The sequence below is a fragment of the Triticum aestivum genome, chromosome 5B, assembly GCF_018294505.1.
Source record: "Triticum aestivum cultivar Chinese Spring chromosome 5B, IWGSC CS RefSeq v2.1, whole genome shotgun sequence".
NCBI lineage: Eukaryota > Viridiplantae > Streptophyta > Magnoliopsida > Poales > Poaceae > Triticum > Triticum aestivum.
The window spans coordinates 309,498,798-309,513,497 of NC_057807.1; the positions used below are offsets into that span (position 1 = coordinate 309,498,798).

General features: G+C 42.5%; 1 protein-coding gene across 2 annotated transcripts; it reads left to right on the forward strand.

Moving 5' to 3' along the window:
* The first annotated feature begins 700 nt into the window (after positions 1–700).
* On the forward strand, positions 701–14,700 carry LOC123111555 (puromycin-sensitive aminopeptidase). Of its 2 annotated transcripts, XM_044532361.1 has the most exons (34): positions 701–715; positions 1,697–1,830; positions 2,399–2,482; positions 2,626–2,673; positions 2,911–3,051; positions 7,579–7,654; positions 7,845–7,924; positions 8,454–8,567; positions 8,656–8,730; positions 8,933–9,040; positions 9,116–9,328; positions 9,441–9,502; positions 9,611–9,638; positions 9,710–9,796; positions 9,917–9,942; positions 10,188–10,251; positions 10,332–10,412; positions 10,535–10,582; positions 10,685–10,703; positions 10,845–10,849; positions 10,966–10,977; positions 11,057–11,113; positions 11,379–11,488; positions 11,554–11,634; positions 11,825–12,008; positions 12,386–12,534; positions 12,623–12,761; positions 12,838–12,984; positions 13,329–13,410; positions 13,497–13,672; positions 13,788–13,898; positions 13,975–14,091; positions 14,187–14,258; positions 14,449–14,700. In XM_044532361.1, the coding sequence occupies exons 2-34, from the start codon at positions 1,741–1,743 to the stop codon at positions 14,527–14,529; spliced, it is 2,967 nt and encodes a 988-aa protein (XP_044388296.1). In that variant the 5' UTR covers positions 701–715; positions 1,697–1,740; the 3' UTR covers positions 14,530–14,700. The 2 variants fall into 2 exon arrangements, with proteins under 2 accessions (XP_044388296.1, XP_044388298.1); XM_044532363.1 differs by lacking the exon at positions 701–715 and having other exon boundaries at positions 7,848–7,924.

Consider the following 14,700-nt stretch of genomic DNA (forward strand, 5'->3'; position numbering starts at 1 on the left):
GGGGATGTTGACATCGTGCCACGACAGCGGGATGTAGAGCCGGTCCGTGGTCGGCGCCCCCTCTCCCCATGCGGCACCATCGTGAAGGCGTTCAACGACGGCGGCACACGGGATGAGCCAGCGTGTGTGTCGAACGTGCACTTGCCCTTGCCCTTGTTGAAGAAACCCATGGCGAACACGCGGGCTGGCTAGTCTAGGCTAGTGTTTTGCTGTCACCGACGAGGGAGCGAGGATGGCCAGACGTGGACGAAAGTGAAAGAAGAAGTGGATGAGGCCGGCCGTGGGCTCTGGAAGCTTTCATACGCTGTCATGCGGGCCCAAGGTAGATGGACGCATTGACTACGACCACGTGAGGTAGTTGGGTGGCCGACACGCAGGCCTGAAGCGGACACTCAACAGACACGCGGCGCGTCTATTTCATATCCGTGTGGATGCAAATCGGACGTAAATATAGACCGAAAATGCGTCCAAACGGACAGACAAGCACGAATTTTCAATTTGCATCGGCTGGTTGGGCCGGCGTCCATCCATTTGCATGGGCGGGTTGGGCCGGCGTCCATCCACCGTTTTTGTCCGTCCATTTGCGTCGGCGTTGGCGTTGCCCTTGCCCCTCCAATTCGCTCTCTCTCTTTCCTCTACTTATCCCAGTCGCCCGTATCCCCGGTTACTTGCTCACTCTGGCTCCGAGGAACAGAACCCACCACCTGATCAGGAGGTACGGATCGTTTCTCCTCCATCGAGCTTCCGTCGATCTATCTCACTACCCGTGGTGTTTAATTTGATTCGACCGTGTGCAAGTAGCTTAGCGAGAGAGGAGGCGGCGGCGCCCTGGTAAGTCCCCTCGCCGGCCGTCCTCCTGCCCCCGTACTCGGCAGATCCGTCCGCCCTGCCGGCCCTCCTCCCCTGTGGTTGCCCCCCTAGCCGGCCCTCCTCCTCCCCTGCTAGCTTCTCCTCTGCCCGTGGCCGCCATGGGCTTGCCCGAGCCGTCCGCCGCCGCTCCTGCTCCTATTCCCGTGCTCCGGCGTACGTCTCCTGCTCCATCTTCCCTCCCGTGCTCCCTTGTCCCTCCTCCTCTGCTTGCGGGGTCCCAATCTCCTCTGGTCCATAGCAACCAGATCCAGTCGCCCCCTCTTCTTCCACTGCCTCTACTCCTCTTTCTTGTTCATATACTCAAGTCTCATTCCCTGCCTCTCCTCATCTTCCCAGCAAGCAATTGCTTAGCATTGTAACAGTCCTTGTTTTTTTTGGAAAGTTTGCTAACCCTAGTTATATGTTGGTGCAGATCTTACTTATCCTTGGGAATTTGAAAGACCTATTTAAACTATATGTGTTGTACTTTATTGGTGTATAAACTTTTTTTTGCGTCAATATTATATGATGTCCCCTTGGATTTCTAGAATTTTTGATAAAACATTGCTACATAATCATCCAATTATAGCAACACATTATACAACTTCTGTTTTGATGCATATACTAATTTTGCTATGCAATTCCATAATTTAACATCCAAACATGATTACTTATTGAAACCTGAGTAGGATTCTGTGAGCCAATTCAATTAACACCCAAACAACGAATTCATATTCATGTCCATTACAGTTTCCTGTCTGAATTGGAGTTGAAACCAATTCAATACGGAGGCCTCGAATACAGACATCCAAACACAGCATTAATGTTATGATATGGTTTGCTATAGGGTTAAGGTTGAACGCGAATTGAGTTCGAGTGTTGGGATTCGGAATGGCTCGTTGTCTCATTAGGCCCGCCGCGGCGTACCAAGGTTGCGGTTTGGTTAAGGCTGGGTTTCTGGGCGTGGTCTCCCCTCTCCATGTGATTCCACTTTCCCTCAACTACTCACTCGTTTCCTTCCAGTGTTCTTCTCCTGCAAATTGTAGCTAGTTTGCCTTCTAGAGTTTACAAACACCTAATTTTTCAATGTTGGAATTGCTACCGACAGTGTAATTTCAAGTTAAATTACTCCTTTTGTGCTGGCTTGATGGGATTCTTCATTTATTTGTGCATCTGACATAGACTTATACTTCCTCTGTTTCAAAATAATTGAAGTTTAAGGTTTCTCCTAAGTCAAACTTCATTAAGTTCGGCCAAGGCTTCTATATAAAAGTATATCAACATCTTCAACAGAAAATTTGCTCCATTAGATTCATTATGAAATATATTTTCATATTATGTATATTTGATATTGTAGATCTTTGCATAGACTTGGTCAAACGTAAATAAGTTTGACTGAAGATAATCCTAGAACTTATTATTTTGGTTAGGAGGGAGTACTAGATTGGCAGAGCTCATATTTATGTGTTGTGGGGCCGTTCTCTAGCATACTGCCATTGAGTGATCTACTGGGCCTTTCTTGACTACTTTCCACCTTTTTTTCTGCCAGTATCAAAGATTGCCTTACTCCTCTTCAAAGAGAGGTTCCCCAGGGAATAAGTACTCTGGCTGCCTCGCTAATTTAAAAAAGGAGGTGGGGCTCCTCTTGTAATCTTGTGGTTGCATGATAATGATATATATTTATTGCACACTGTTACCCCCTTCCAGTTTTGGGCTTTTGGCCTTGTTGCATGCCTTTACTTTGCGTTGCTTAGATTATGGTCTGCATTGTTGCAGGGTTCACACTGGACAGGAACAAGGTCCAATCTTTTGTTGTCGTTACATGTTAGTTTTATCTTCCATACATGATTACTATCCTTCGTTGAACATTTACGTGTTTCCTCAAATGTTGTGTTAATTGGGCTGGCAATAAAGTGTTGCATTTTATGTAACTAAAAAGAATTTTACGAATTAAATAATATGTACTTTCTGGCAAGTGCGTTCAAATGGCACATTTCTTACTTAATTTCATGTGGCATACATGTATATTCCGTGTTCTTATTATTTTCTTTTGTATTTCAGAGTTCAAAGTTTGTCAGCAAGAGGACAGCTTGTTTGATTGCAACAGGGCCATCTCCTGCTGCAACTGAAGAACCAGAGATGGACCTTCCAAAGGAGATATTCTTGAAAGACTACAAAAAACCTGACTACTTGTTTGACACGGTAACTCAGCTTTCTTTTTCAAGCGTATATAGCGCACAGCTTTCAGTATATGCACTCCCATTCTTGGATATTTTCAACTGCTATGGCATATGGGTTGTTTCTGTAGCAGTTCACAAATTTTACTAGGAAGGAATGCTGGTGTGTAGAGTTTATCTGGGTTTGTGGTGTAATATAGCGATGCAATTGCAGTGCTTGTGTGCTGGCTGCATCAACACAACAACAACAACAACAACAAAGCCTTTAGTCCCAAACAAGTTGGGGTAGGCTAGATGTGAGACCCATAAGATCTCGCAACTAACTCATGGTTCTGGCACATGGATAGCAAGCTTCCAAGCACCCTGCCCATGGCTAGTTCTTAGTCGATACACCAGTCCTTAAGATCTCTCTCCACGACTCCTCCCATGTCAAGTTCGGTCTACCCCGACCTCTCTTGACCTTATCGGCACGCTTTAGCCGTCCGCTATGCACTGACGCTTCTAGAGGCCTGCGCTGAATATGCCCAAACCATCTCAGACGATGTTGGACAAGCTTCTCTTCAATCAACGCTACCCCTCTATCTCGTATATCATCATTCCGGACTCGGTCCTTCCTTGTGTGGCCAATCCATCTCAACATGCGCATCTCTGCCACACCTAAGTGTTGAACATGTCGCCTTTTAGACGGCCAACACTCAGCGCCATACAACATTGCGGGTCTAACCGCCGTCCATCTCAACATGCGCATCTCCACCACACCTAACTGTTGAACATGTCGCCCTTTAGTCAGCCAACACTCAACGTCATACAACATTGCGGGTCGAACCGCCGTCCTATAGAACCTGCCTTTTAGCTTTTGTGACACTCTCTTGTCACAGAGATTGCCAGAAGATTGGCGCCACTTCATCCATCCGGCTTTGATTCCATGGTTCACATCTTCATCGATATCCCCATCCTTCAGCAGCATAGACCCCAAATATCTAAATGTGTCCTTCTGAGGCACCACCTGCCCATCAAGGTTAACCTCCTCCTCGTGCCTAGTAGTACTGAAACCGCACCTCATGTACTCGGTTTTAGTTCTACTAAGTCTAAAACCTTTGGATTTCAAGGTTTGTCTCATAGCTCTAACTTCTTATTGACCCCGTCCGACTATCATCGACTAGCACCACATCATCCGCGAAGGGCATACACCATGGGATATCTCCTTATATATCCCTTGTGACCTCATCCATCACCAGAGCAAAAAGATAAGGGCTCAAAGCTGACCCCTGGTGCAGTCCTATTTTAATCGGGAAGTCATCAGTGTCGCCATCACTTGTTCAAACACTTGTCACAACATTATCATACATGTCCTTGATGAGGGTAATGTACATTGCTGGGACTTTGTGTTTCTCCAAGGCCCACCACATGACATTCCGTGGTATCTTCTCTAAGTCAATGAACACCATATGTAGGTCCTTCTTTTGCTCCCTGTATCTCTCCATGAGTTGTCGTACCAAGAAAATGGTTTCCATGGTCGACCTCCCAGGCATGAAACCAAAATGATTTTTGGTCACGCTTGTTATACTTTGATAGGGGCAAAGGTGTCCCATCTTTCGATGAGATGGTGGCTATCATTTTTGGTGGAGTAGACTTTGACGATCCGACTACGAACGTGCGAGGACGTCACGCCTTAGCAATCGCTAAACCAACTCTGAGAGGTTATTGACCACGCCAGAGCACGATCAACCTGACCATGAAAGTCTATTTCCTTCGCGCATACGAAGAACAAGCAAGAAACTAAGATTGCAATCTGGATACTACGAATATAAGAGGAAAGCTTTGTTAAACAAATGGGGTTCTATGATGTCTTTGTCTGGTCGTTGAACACAAACGAAGTATGCGAGTTGTAGCTATGGCGAACTTAATCTAAACAAAACCCAAAGTCTAAACGCCTTACGAGCTGTATTTGTAGGGGGAAAGAGAGGGGATTTCGTCCCCCCTTGGCAAGGTGGGACTAAAACACCTCCTGAGTCGTTTCCCCTACAATACAGACTAAAAAAATAGCCTATAAGTAGTATTTCGAAATTACATGGGCCTGGCCCAAAAATAAGGTGGTGCAATATATTAAGCCATGGACGAAATTTATGAAAATACATCTTGTATATTTCGTCCATGTCCTTATACGTCATCATGGTGGCCCCAAAGTGCTGAAAACTCCACCAGAAACTCTGTTCTTGCTCCCCTTGCACGTGCCATCTTCTCCATGCTTGATCATGTTCTCTAATGTTCATCGTTCTTGTCCATGCTTGGCCCTTCATTTATAAGCAAAACAAATGTATCCAATTTAGGCAGCATCATATTCTCATGAACATTAGAATCATTACCAAGAAACGGAAGTACATGGTAATTTAATTGGCGTGCGCGAGCTCTAGTAATTGGTCCAGTATATGTAGAAGTAGGGGCTGTGGGTGTAACTTTGTTAGTGATGTCCTCATCATACTTATTAAGCGACGCTCAATGACTCTCTCCTATAGCTTCATTGTATGGCTCATCATCTTAGTTCCATGGTAATTAGTACAACTCTAAACATCCCCCTTGTTCGTGAAGATTGGTACTAATATACTTCGTCTCCATTCTCCTGGCATCTTGTTTGCCCAAAAGATGAGGTTGAAAAGCTTAGTTAGCCATACTATACCTATGTCTCCGAGGCCTCTCCACACCTCAATGGGGATACAATCAGGGCCCATCACTTTGCCTCCCTTTCATCATTTTTAAAGCTTCCTTGACCTTTGACTCCTGGATTCGCCGCACAAAACGCCTGCTGGTATCATCAAAGGAGTCATCCAGTTTAATGGTAGAGCTCTCATTTTCCCCATTGAACAGCTTGTCGAAGTACTCCCGTCATCTAAGATTAATCTCCTCGTCTTCACCAGGAGCTGGTCTGCTCCAGCCTTGATGCATTTGACTTGGTTAACATCCCTCAGTCTTCCTCTCTCGGATCTTGGTTATCTTATAAATGTCCCTTTCGTCTTCCTTCGTGTCTAACCGCTGGAAGAGGTCCTCATACGCCCGAACCCTTGCTTCACTCACAGCTCGCTTTGCGGCCTTCTTTGCCATCTTGTACTTCGCTAAGTTGTCTGCACTCTTATCTAGGTAGAGGTGTCTAAAACAATCTTCTCCTTAATAGCCTTCTGGACATCATCATTCCACTACCAGCTATCTTTAGCTTCTCTTTTACTAATCTTGGACACTCCAAACTCCTCTGAGGCCACCTTACGAATGCAAGTCGCCATCTTCGTCCACATATTGTTTGCATCACCTCCTTCCTCCCAAGGGCCCTCCTTAATGACCCTCTCCTTGAACGCTTGAGCTCCCTCCCCCTTGAGCTTCCACCACTTCATTCTAGCGACTTTGGCACGCTTATCCCGCTGGACATGAATCCGAAAGCGGAAGTCAGCCACCACCAGCTTATGCCGAGGGACAACACTCTCTCCAGGTATCACCCTATAATCTAGACATGCACGCCTGTCATCTCTTCTCGAGAGGATGAAATCAATCTGGCTAGTGTTGACCACTACTAAAAGTGACTAATGTGATTCTCTCTTTTGAAAGAGGGTGTTAGCTACGATCATGCCATAACCAAAGCCTCCATGCCATTGAAGTCTCCTCCTATGAAGAGCTTCTCGCTAATCGGTACACTCTTAACCAAAACTCCCTCTTGGTGTTCTCATTGTGGCCTACTTGCGGGGCATACACACTGATAACATTGAGAACTAAGTCCCCAACTACCAGCTTGACCACGATAATCCGGCCCCCATGTCTTTTGACGTCTACCACTCCATACTTGAGGTTCTTGTTGAGCGAGATGCCTACTCCATTTCTGTTTGCAGCCGTCCCCGTGTACCACAACTTGAAGCCGGTATCCTCCACCTCCTTCGCCTTTTGTCCCCCCCCCCCCCTTTGGTTTCTTGGACGCAAAGGATATCCACACTTCCCCACTGTATCAACTAGCTCCCGAAACCTACCTGTTAGGGACCATATGTTCCAGCTACCTAAGCGGATCCTCCTAGGCTCGGCTAGCTTCCTTACCCTTCGCACTCGTCGAGTCAAATGCGAAAGACCCTTGCTCATTTCCACTACAACGGGGCATCGATGTAGCGCGCCACTAAGGATGCGGCGACCCGATCCTTGCTCACTTGCCACCGTATCCAGAGTAAGATACGGCACGCCGCGCGCCGGGGGGGGGGGTTGCCAATTTGACACCACACCCGGGTTCCGGTGTGGCGCATCGCTGAAAGGGTTATGCCGCAACAAAAAACTTTTAGGTTTCGTCTCCATAAGAGTGGCTGAGTTTTCACGTTGGCTCGCCAAGCCTATCACAACCCTCCTCCTTTACCCGGGGTTGGGACCAGCTATGTTGAGAGACAACATAAGCGGAGTTGTGTGCTGGCTGCATGATAAAAATAAATTCAAGTCAAAATTATACTTCCCCTGTAAATTAGCCATAGATTTTGCTATTTTTATCTGTACAGTACTTCTAACTTCTTACTGTTACAAAATTATTCTGCAGGTGGATTTAGAATTTCAACTTGGTGATGAAAAGACCATGGTTACTTCTAAAATAGCTGTATCCCCAGGCAATGAAGGTGAAGGTTCATCCTGGGAGCTGTACTTTAGTTAGAGAATCATATCAGTGTTGTACCTTTTGAAACATGTCATTAGTTTTCTAGTTAGATGCTTCAGGACTTTCTTGTATATTTGTTTGTTCATCTATTATTTTTCTCAGTTTGAGACGTTCAAAATGAGGTTCTGGACCTCATCACAAACTCTTTGTAGCAGGCACCTCATCTCCACTCGCTCTTCATGGATGTGATCTAAAGCTGTTATCAATCAAAATCAATGGCACAGAGCTGAAGGTACTTCATGTGATCTACTTTTGCCATGTAGCATGATGTCGCGTGTTCATGTGCTCACATGATCCACATAAGTTCATGATTTTGAGAAATAAGTTGGGAATAAGGTGAAATTATTCTAGGGTGGTTGAAACCTTTGTTCACGTTAAATATTAGACTCAGTTTACATGCAATGTTCTTATTTGGAACAGAAGTAGTTGGACAAAGCACATGCATGTACATGACAGATAGAGAAAGAAGCCCATCTATTGGCTGTAGTAGATTTTATCAGTGGCCAAGAGAATAAGCAGTCCCACGGGGCATTCATACTGCATTCTTCAGGCTATACTTTCCACCTAGCTATTACATGTACACCTGTAATTGCGACTCCACACTGAGTAGTAGCAAACATCTGTTTTTATGCCAATATCTGTGTGCCTAATTATTTGAAGCCCAGTGCGGTTCATAAGTGTATTCATGCAGAAGTTCCTGCATCTTTTGGATGTAATGTAAGTATGCTAATTGTCTGACTTGTGTATACTCTGAACACTAGAGTGACAAGTATACAGTTGATCCACGCCATCTGACGATTTTGACACCACCTGCTGGTGTATTCAACATGGAAATTGTTACGGAGATTTATCCTCAGCTCAACACATCTTTGGAGGTACAAACCACTGGGAGGGGCACAAACTTTATTACTTCTTGGAATTAAAATCTCTTCTATTCTGTTCTGATTTGTTGTAAGCTTACAGGGTCTGTACAGGTCGACTGGTAATTTTTGCACCCAATGTGAAGCAGAAGGATTCCGGAAAATTACCTACTTTCAGGTAGGTTTGCCATTTTGGAAATTATGCTCAATAGATAACCGTGATGATTCTCTCTGTTGTAGGCCACCATGTATTGAATCTAAGTATGCATATGCATCAAACTAATTAATCTTGTTTTTCTGTCCATCAAAGATTATGTTTTACCTTTTTTTTTTCTGGTGATGAGATGACTTACATTTGCAAATATTAAATGCTATCGCAGGATCGCCCGGACGTGATGGCAAAATATACTTGTCGTATTGAAGGTGATAAAACTCTGTATCCGGTGTTGTTGTCTAATGGCAATCTTATCGAACAGGGTGATCTTGAGGTACACTGCTTTCATGTGCAATTGTCAGAGCGACCACACCGATGTGCTCAACCACATGCTTTTTTTTAACTATAGGGTGGAAAGCATTACGCACTATGGGAGGACCCATTCAAGAAACCATGCTACTTGTTTGCGCTAGTTGCTGGTCAGTTGGAGTGCCGGGAGGACTCATTTGTTACATGTTCTGGCCGCAAAGTTACACTTCGAATTTGGACTCCTGCTCAAGATTTGCCAAAAACATCACATGCTATGTATTCTCTTAAAGAAGCTATGAAATGGGATGAGGAGGTTGGTCTACTAGACTGATTTGTCTTGTTATTTTGCTACAATTATTTGGCAGAATAAGTGAAATAATTACTAATCAGATAATTAATCTAATTCCACCTCTGTGTTGTTCCAGGTTTTTGGTCTTGAATATGATCTTGATTTGTTCAACATTGTTGTTGTTCCTGATTTCAATATGTAAGTTTGTTTCCTATTTGCATCGGCACTCTGCCCAAAAATGGTGGTATTATGATATTTTTAATGGCATTGCCTTGCCCTGATAAAATAACTTTGTATTATTTGCAGGGGAGCAATGGAAAACAAGAGCTTGAACGTAAGAATTTGCCTCTGCTTAGAAAATATTGCAGACAAAAATTTGATTATGTTCTGTTTATGAACGAACAGGTATTTCAATCTAGACTTGTGCTAGCATCACCAGAAGCTGCCACTGATGGTGATTATGCTGCAATTTTGGGTGTCATTGGACATGAGGTATATCACATAGAAGTTTCAGTTTTTCCTTTCCAATATGTATTTGTTATGGCCACACAATTTTGATATTTTTATTGAATTTAGTTATACTTCTGATCTTGGCTGCTTGTATTTCTGCAGTATTTCCACAACTGGACTGGGAATAGGTAGTTATCTCAACAACACACCATACTGGACGTATCTTTTATTGTTTTTGCTTTCTCAGAAGATGAAGGGTCTGGTTGGCCTGTTGCTGATCGCATCTTTACTAGGGTTTTCAGCTATTCCACTTTGAAACGTTTTGAACCTTGCAAGGGAAAGCATATTGAAGCAACTATGTTTTTTCCTGATGCGGCCACATGCATGATTAGTCTAGACTGGAAATAATCTCTTTGTGCCTATCTAATTGCAGAGTGACTTGCCGTGATTGGTTCCAACTAACGTTGAAAGAAGGACTAACTGTCTTCAGGGATCAGGTATTCATGCAGTAGATCATAATGTTATGTAATGTAAATTTGCTTTTATTTTTTCTAAACTAATTAAGGATGTTGTGCAGGAATTCTCATCAGATCTTGGCTGTCGCACAGTAAAGCGAATAGCTGATGTCTCTAAACTTAGATCCTATCAATTCCCTCAGGTTCTTTACATGTGCATTCTGTGTTACTGCATTTCTCATTAGTCTGATGTAGATCCTGCAATGAACTTCCAGCCACAAGGTTTCTTCTGTTTTTTAATCATTACTTATTCCTTGATATCCAGGATGCTGGGCCTATGGCACATCCTATTCGCCCCCTTTCATATATCAAGGTAATCATACTTAAGTCTCAGTTGTTTGATCTTAATTACCGCTAAACGTACAAGTACCATAAATATCTGTGGTATAATTATTGTTTTGAATTTGATTTCCAGATGGACAACTTCTATACCGGTCAGTTGCTTTTTCTGAAATATTATGCACTTAATAGGGTGTACAACAATGTTAACTAATTACTTCCAATCCCTGATAAAACCCTGAAACCTTTTCTGATGAACATTCTTTGGTGACCTTGAATGTGGATGACATGGTCAGTCACGGTATGCTTTTTCCCTGTTCTGTTTTGTATTAGCTAAGCTTTGCAATGGAAATCTTCTGACATTCTCTTTTGCTGCTTTTTACCTCGTCATCTGATGGTTATGGAATTTCCGCACAGGTTTACGAAAAGGTATTGGGTTTAGCTTGTCATCTCATGTGACTTAAACAATAACCGTAGGATGTAACAAATGGATATGCACTTCTTGTAGGGTGCTGAAGTCGTCAGGATGTACAAGACAATGTTTGGAGCTTCAGGGTTTCGAAAGGTAAAAGTCAAGTGTGGTAACTGTGTTTTGATCATGTCCTTCTTTTACACAATTGTACTGTTTCTTAATTATGAAAAATCAGTGGGCACTCGAGTATTTCCTACTCTTCTATTTTGGCCAAAAAGGAGGCACCTAATATACAGGACATATCTGTGATGTGAATCTGCTACGTATTATGCATGCCATGGGGTGTCTCTCCTCTTCAGCTGTTGAATATTTGTTATATATTCATGCGGCTTATTTACCAGATCGTCTTCTGTTGCAGGGCATGGATCTTTACTTCCAAAGGCATGATGGACAAGCCGTGACTTGTGAAGACTTTTACGCAGCCATGTGTGATGCAAATAATGCACACTTGCCGAACTTCTTACAATGGTAATACATGTCAATCATTTTACTTGTTGCATGCACAATCTGATTTCGAAAGATCCATCCAATAGGTACTCTCAAGCAGGTACACCTACTGTAAAGGTAACTTCGTCATATGATGAAGGTTCCCAGGCATTCTCTTTGAAATTAAGGTAAGCTTTCACATTCTCCATTTTTTATCTACCTCTACCAAACTTGATAAAATAATCTACGTTGAGATTATTTTTCCATTTTACTCTATTTCCGTTTTCCTTCCATCAATTCTAACAGAACACTAATTTTGTGTGCCCTGTTATTCAGCTCTTTGTAGCTTATTTTTGGTTCCTTTTTTTAATCTTTTAGTCAAGAAGTGCCACCTACCCCTGGCCAACTGATGAAAGAGCCAATGTTCATACCTGTTGCTGTTGGACTTGTTGATTCGATCGGAAAAGATATGCCCCTGACTTCCATCTACAGTGACGGAATGGTCCAAACACTCTCTAACGATGGTCATCCAATCTTCACCACAGTGCTTCAGTTTAAGAAGGTACACACATTATTAGTCTTCCTGCAAAAAGGTCCTATTAAACGCCAATGCAAGCCTTTTTTCTTTTTGAACAGGCAAAGCTGTAACTTGGTTTGTGCTTGTAACTACCATCTATAGTAGCATCCTGTGCAGTTCAGCTGCAGTATTCTCCATTCTTCAGTCAGTCTTATATCTTCTGCATTAGTCTTCTGTACATTCAAAAGTCATTTTTGCTGGATCTTAATGTCTGTAGGAATTCAGATTTGAACAAAAGTCAAGTAATTTATCTTTCATCAGCTTATCAGCCTTCTCTATATGTGCAATAGATATTCAATTGTTTATTCACATTCTTGTCTGATTTTTGAAGTCGCTGAATGAGATATGCTTTGATCTTTCAGAAGGAGGAAGAGTTTATATTTAATAATGTACCTGAGAGACCAGTTCCTTCCTTGTTGAGGGGATACAGTGCTCCCATCCGTCTTGATTCTGATCTGACCGAGAGTGACTTATATTTCTTACTTGCCAATGATTCAGATGAATTTAACAGGTTTCTTCTTGTTTACTTGTTAAATATTTCAATGTGGAGTTGAATATAACAATGCAGAGTTGAATATAACAATTCTTGTATTCCATAGATGGGAAGCAGGTCAAATATTGGCACGCAAATTGATGTTCAGTCTTGTGGCTGACTTCCAACAACAGAAAACACTGGCGCTAAATACAAAATTTGTTGATGGACTTAGAGCAATCCTGCGAAGCACAAGCTTGGATAAAGTAATTGTTGTTCTGCCCCAGTTGTGATTTATGACTGCAAAATTTAGTTATAAAGGGCTAATCTGAGCTCCTACAGGAATTCATTGCAAAAGCAATAACTCTGCCTGGTCAAGGTGAGATTATGGATATGATGTCAATTGCAGATCCTGATGCAGTTCATGCTGTCCGGACCTTTATTAAGAAAGAACTCGCCTTTCAACTCAAGGACGATCTTCTCGCAGCTGTAAGTGACATCAGGCAACATTTAAAAGTTGTCTGAAATTTGTGGCAATGTGCTCTATTTTAGTAACTGGTTTTTAGGCGATATTGAGTGAAGATCTAGACTATACTACTCCCTCAGTCCCAAAATAAGTGTCTCAACTTTGTACTAGCTCTAGTACAAATTTGTACTAAGCTCAAGACACTTATTTTGGGACGGAGGGAGTATTAAGTAAATCACTATGAGTGGGGGGTCATCATTTGGGCATTTGATAACAAACCGGTGAAGTGGTTTTAATCTTGTTTTTGTTACTAGCCAGTAGGCTGTTGCAATTTTGTCCTCATTCCCTCATTATTTGTTCGTCATAGGTAACAAGCAACAGAAGTTCTGAAGCTTATGCATTTAACCATGATAGCATGGCTCGCCGTGCGTTGAAAAATACATGTCTCGGTATGTTCTTATTTTTGTAAGTTCTGCTCCAAAATGGGAAGGTTTGAGGCAGTGTATCTTAATATATTCTTGGGTGATGTTTGCAGCTTATCTTGCATCCCTGAATGAGCCAGATGTCACTGAACTTGCATTAAATGAATACAAGTCTGCTACTAACATGACCGAGCAGTTTGCTGCATTAGCAGCATTGTCTCAAAATCCAGGTCAAGTCCGTGAGGATGCCCTTTTGGACTTCTATAACAAATGGCAGCAAGATTATTTGGTAAGATAGTTACTGCATGTACATAATTAATTCTTGCAAAATTATTTTATTGTACCACCTAAGTGAAGAGTAATTTCTGTTACATGCGAGCTTATACTTGCTTGTGTTCCAATAGGTTGTAAGCAAGTGGTTTGCTCTTCAAGCTACCTCGGACATTCCTGGAAATGTAGCCAATGTTCAAAAGTTACTGGCTCATCCTGCTTTTGACATGCGGAATCCGAACAAGGTACATGGTGTTAGCTGGACCTTTTTGGCATTTAAATTGGTATAGAATTTTGAAGATTTGCTTGCTTGTGGCTTAGGTATACTCCTTAATTGGAGGATTTTGTGGGTCACCTGTGAGTTTTCACGCGAAAGATGGTTCTGGCTACAAGTTCTTGGGTGAAGTTGTCTTACAGCTCGACAAAATAAATCCTCAGGTTTCCTTAACTGTAATTGCTAAATGAATAAACACCTTGCTCCCATTTTGTGTTTCAACTGGTTTTGATTACATTTGTTACATTAAATAATGTAGGTGGCATCCCGCATGGTGTCAGCGTTCTCTCGATGGAGGAGATATGATGAGACCAGACAAGCTCTTGCTAAGGTCTGTCTAAAAGTCCTAACTCTCTGCATTTAAATCGCAATGGGTTGCTTGTATTGCATAAACAAGTACTCCCTCCATATAAGAGCATTTAGATCACTAAAGTAGTGATCTAAACACTCTTATATTTCTTTAGAGAGGGAGTACGTTACAGGCGTGGTATAAGTACTCTAAACGCTCCTTTCTTCTACAGGCCCAGCTGGAGATGATCATCTCAGCCAATGGACTCTCTGAAAATGTCTATGAGATAGCTTTGAAAAGTTTGGCAGCTTAGTTTCCTGATGCAAAGAAACAATTTGGCTCTGCCAGTCGGTTCGACACTTCACCATTACCAGGGCACTGAAAGTGTACTTAACTGAATATATTGTACTACTGTATTTGGCATATGTAAAATAACAGGCTACTGTAGTGGCAATACATTTGAATTATGGCATTATTGTCTTCA

Excerpts from the sequence above, each read along its gene's own strand:
- LOC123111555 (XM_044532361.1), top strand. The coding sequence starts at position 1,741 with ATGGCTCGTTGTCTCATTAGGCCCGCCGCGGCGTACCAAGGTTGCGGT. Across the intron at positions 3,052-7,578 it reads CTGACTACTTGTTTGACACG|GTGGATTTAGAATTTCAACT; the intron begins GTAACTCAGCTT and ends ATTATTCTGCAG. Across the intron at positions 11,114-11,378 it reads GAGCTTCAGGGTTTCGAAAG|GGCATGGATCTTTACTTCCA; the intron begins GTAAAAGTCAAG and ends CTTCTGTTGCAG.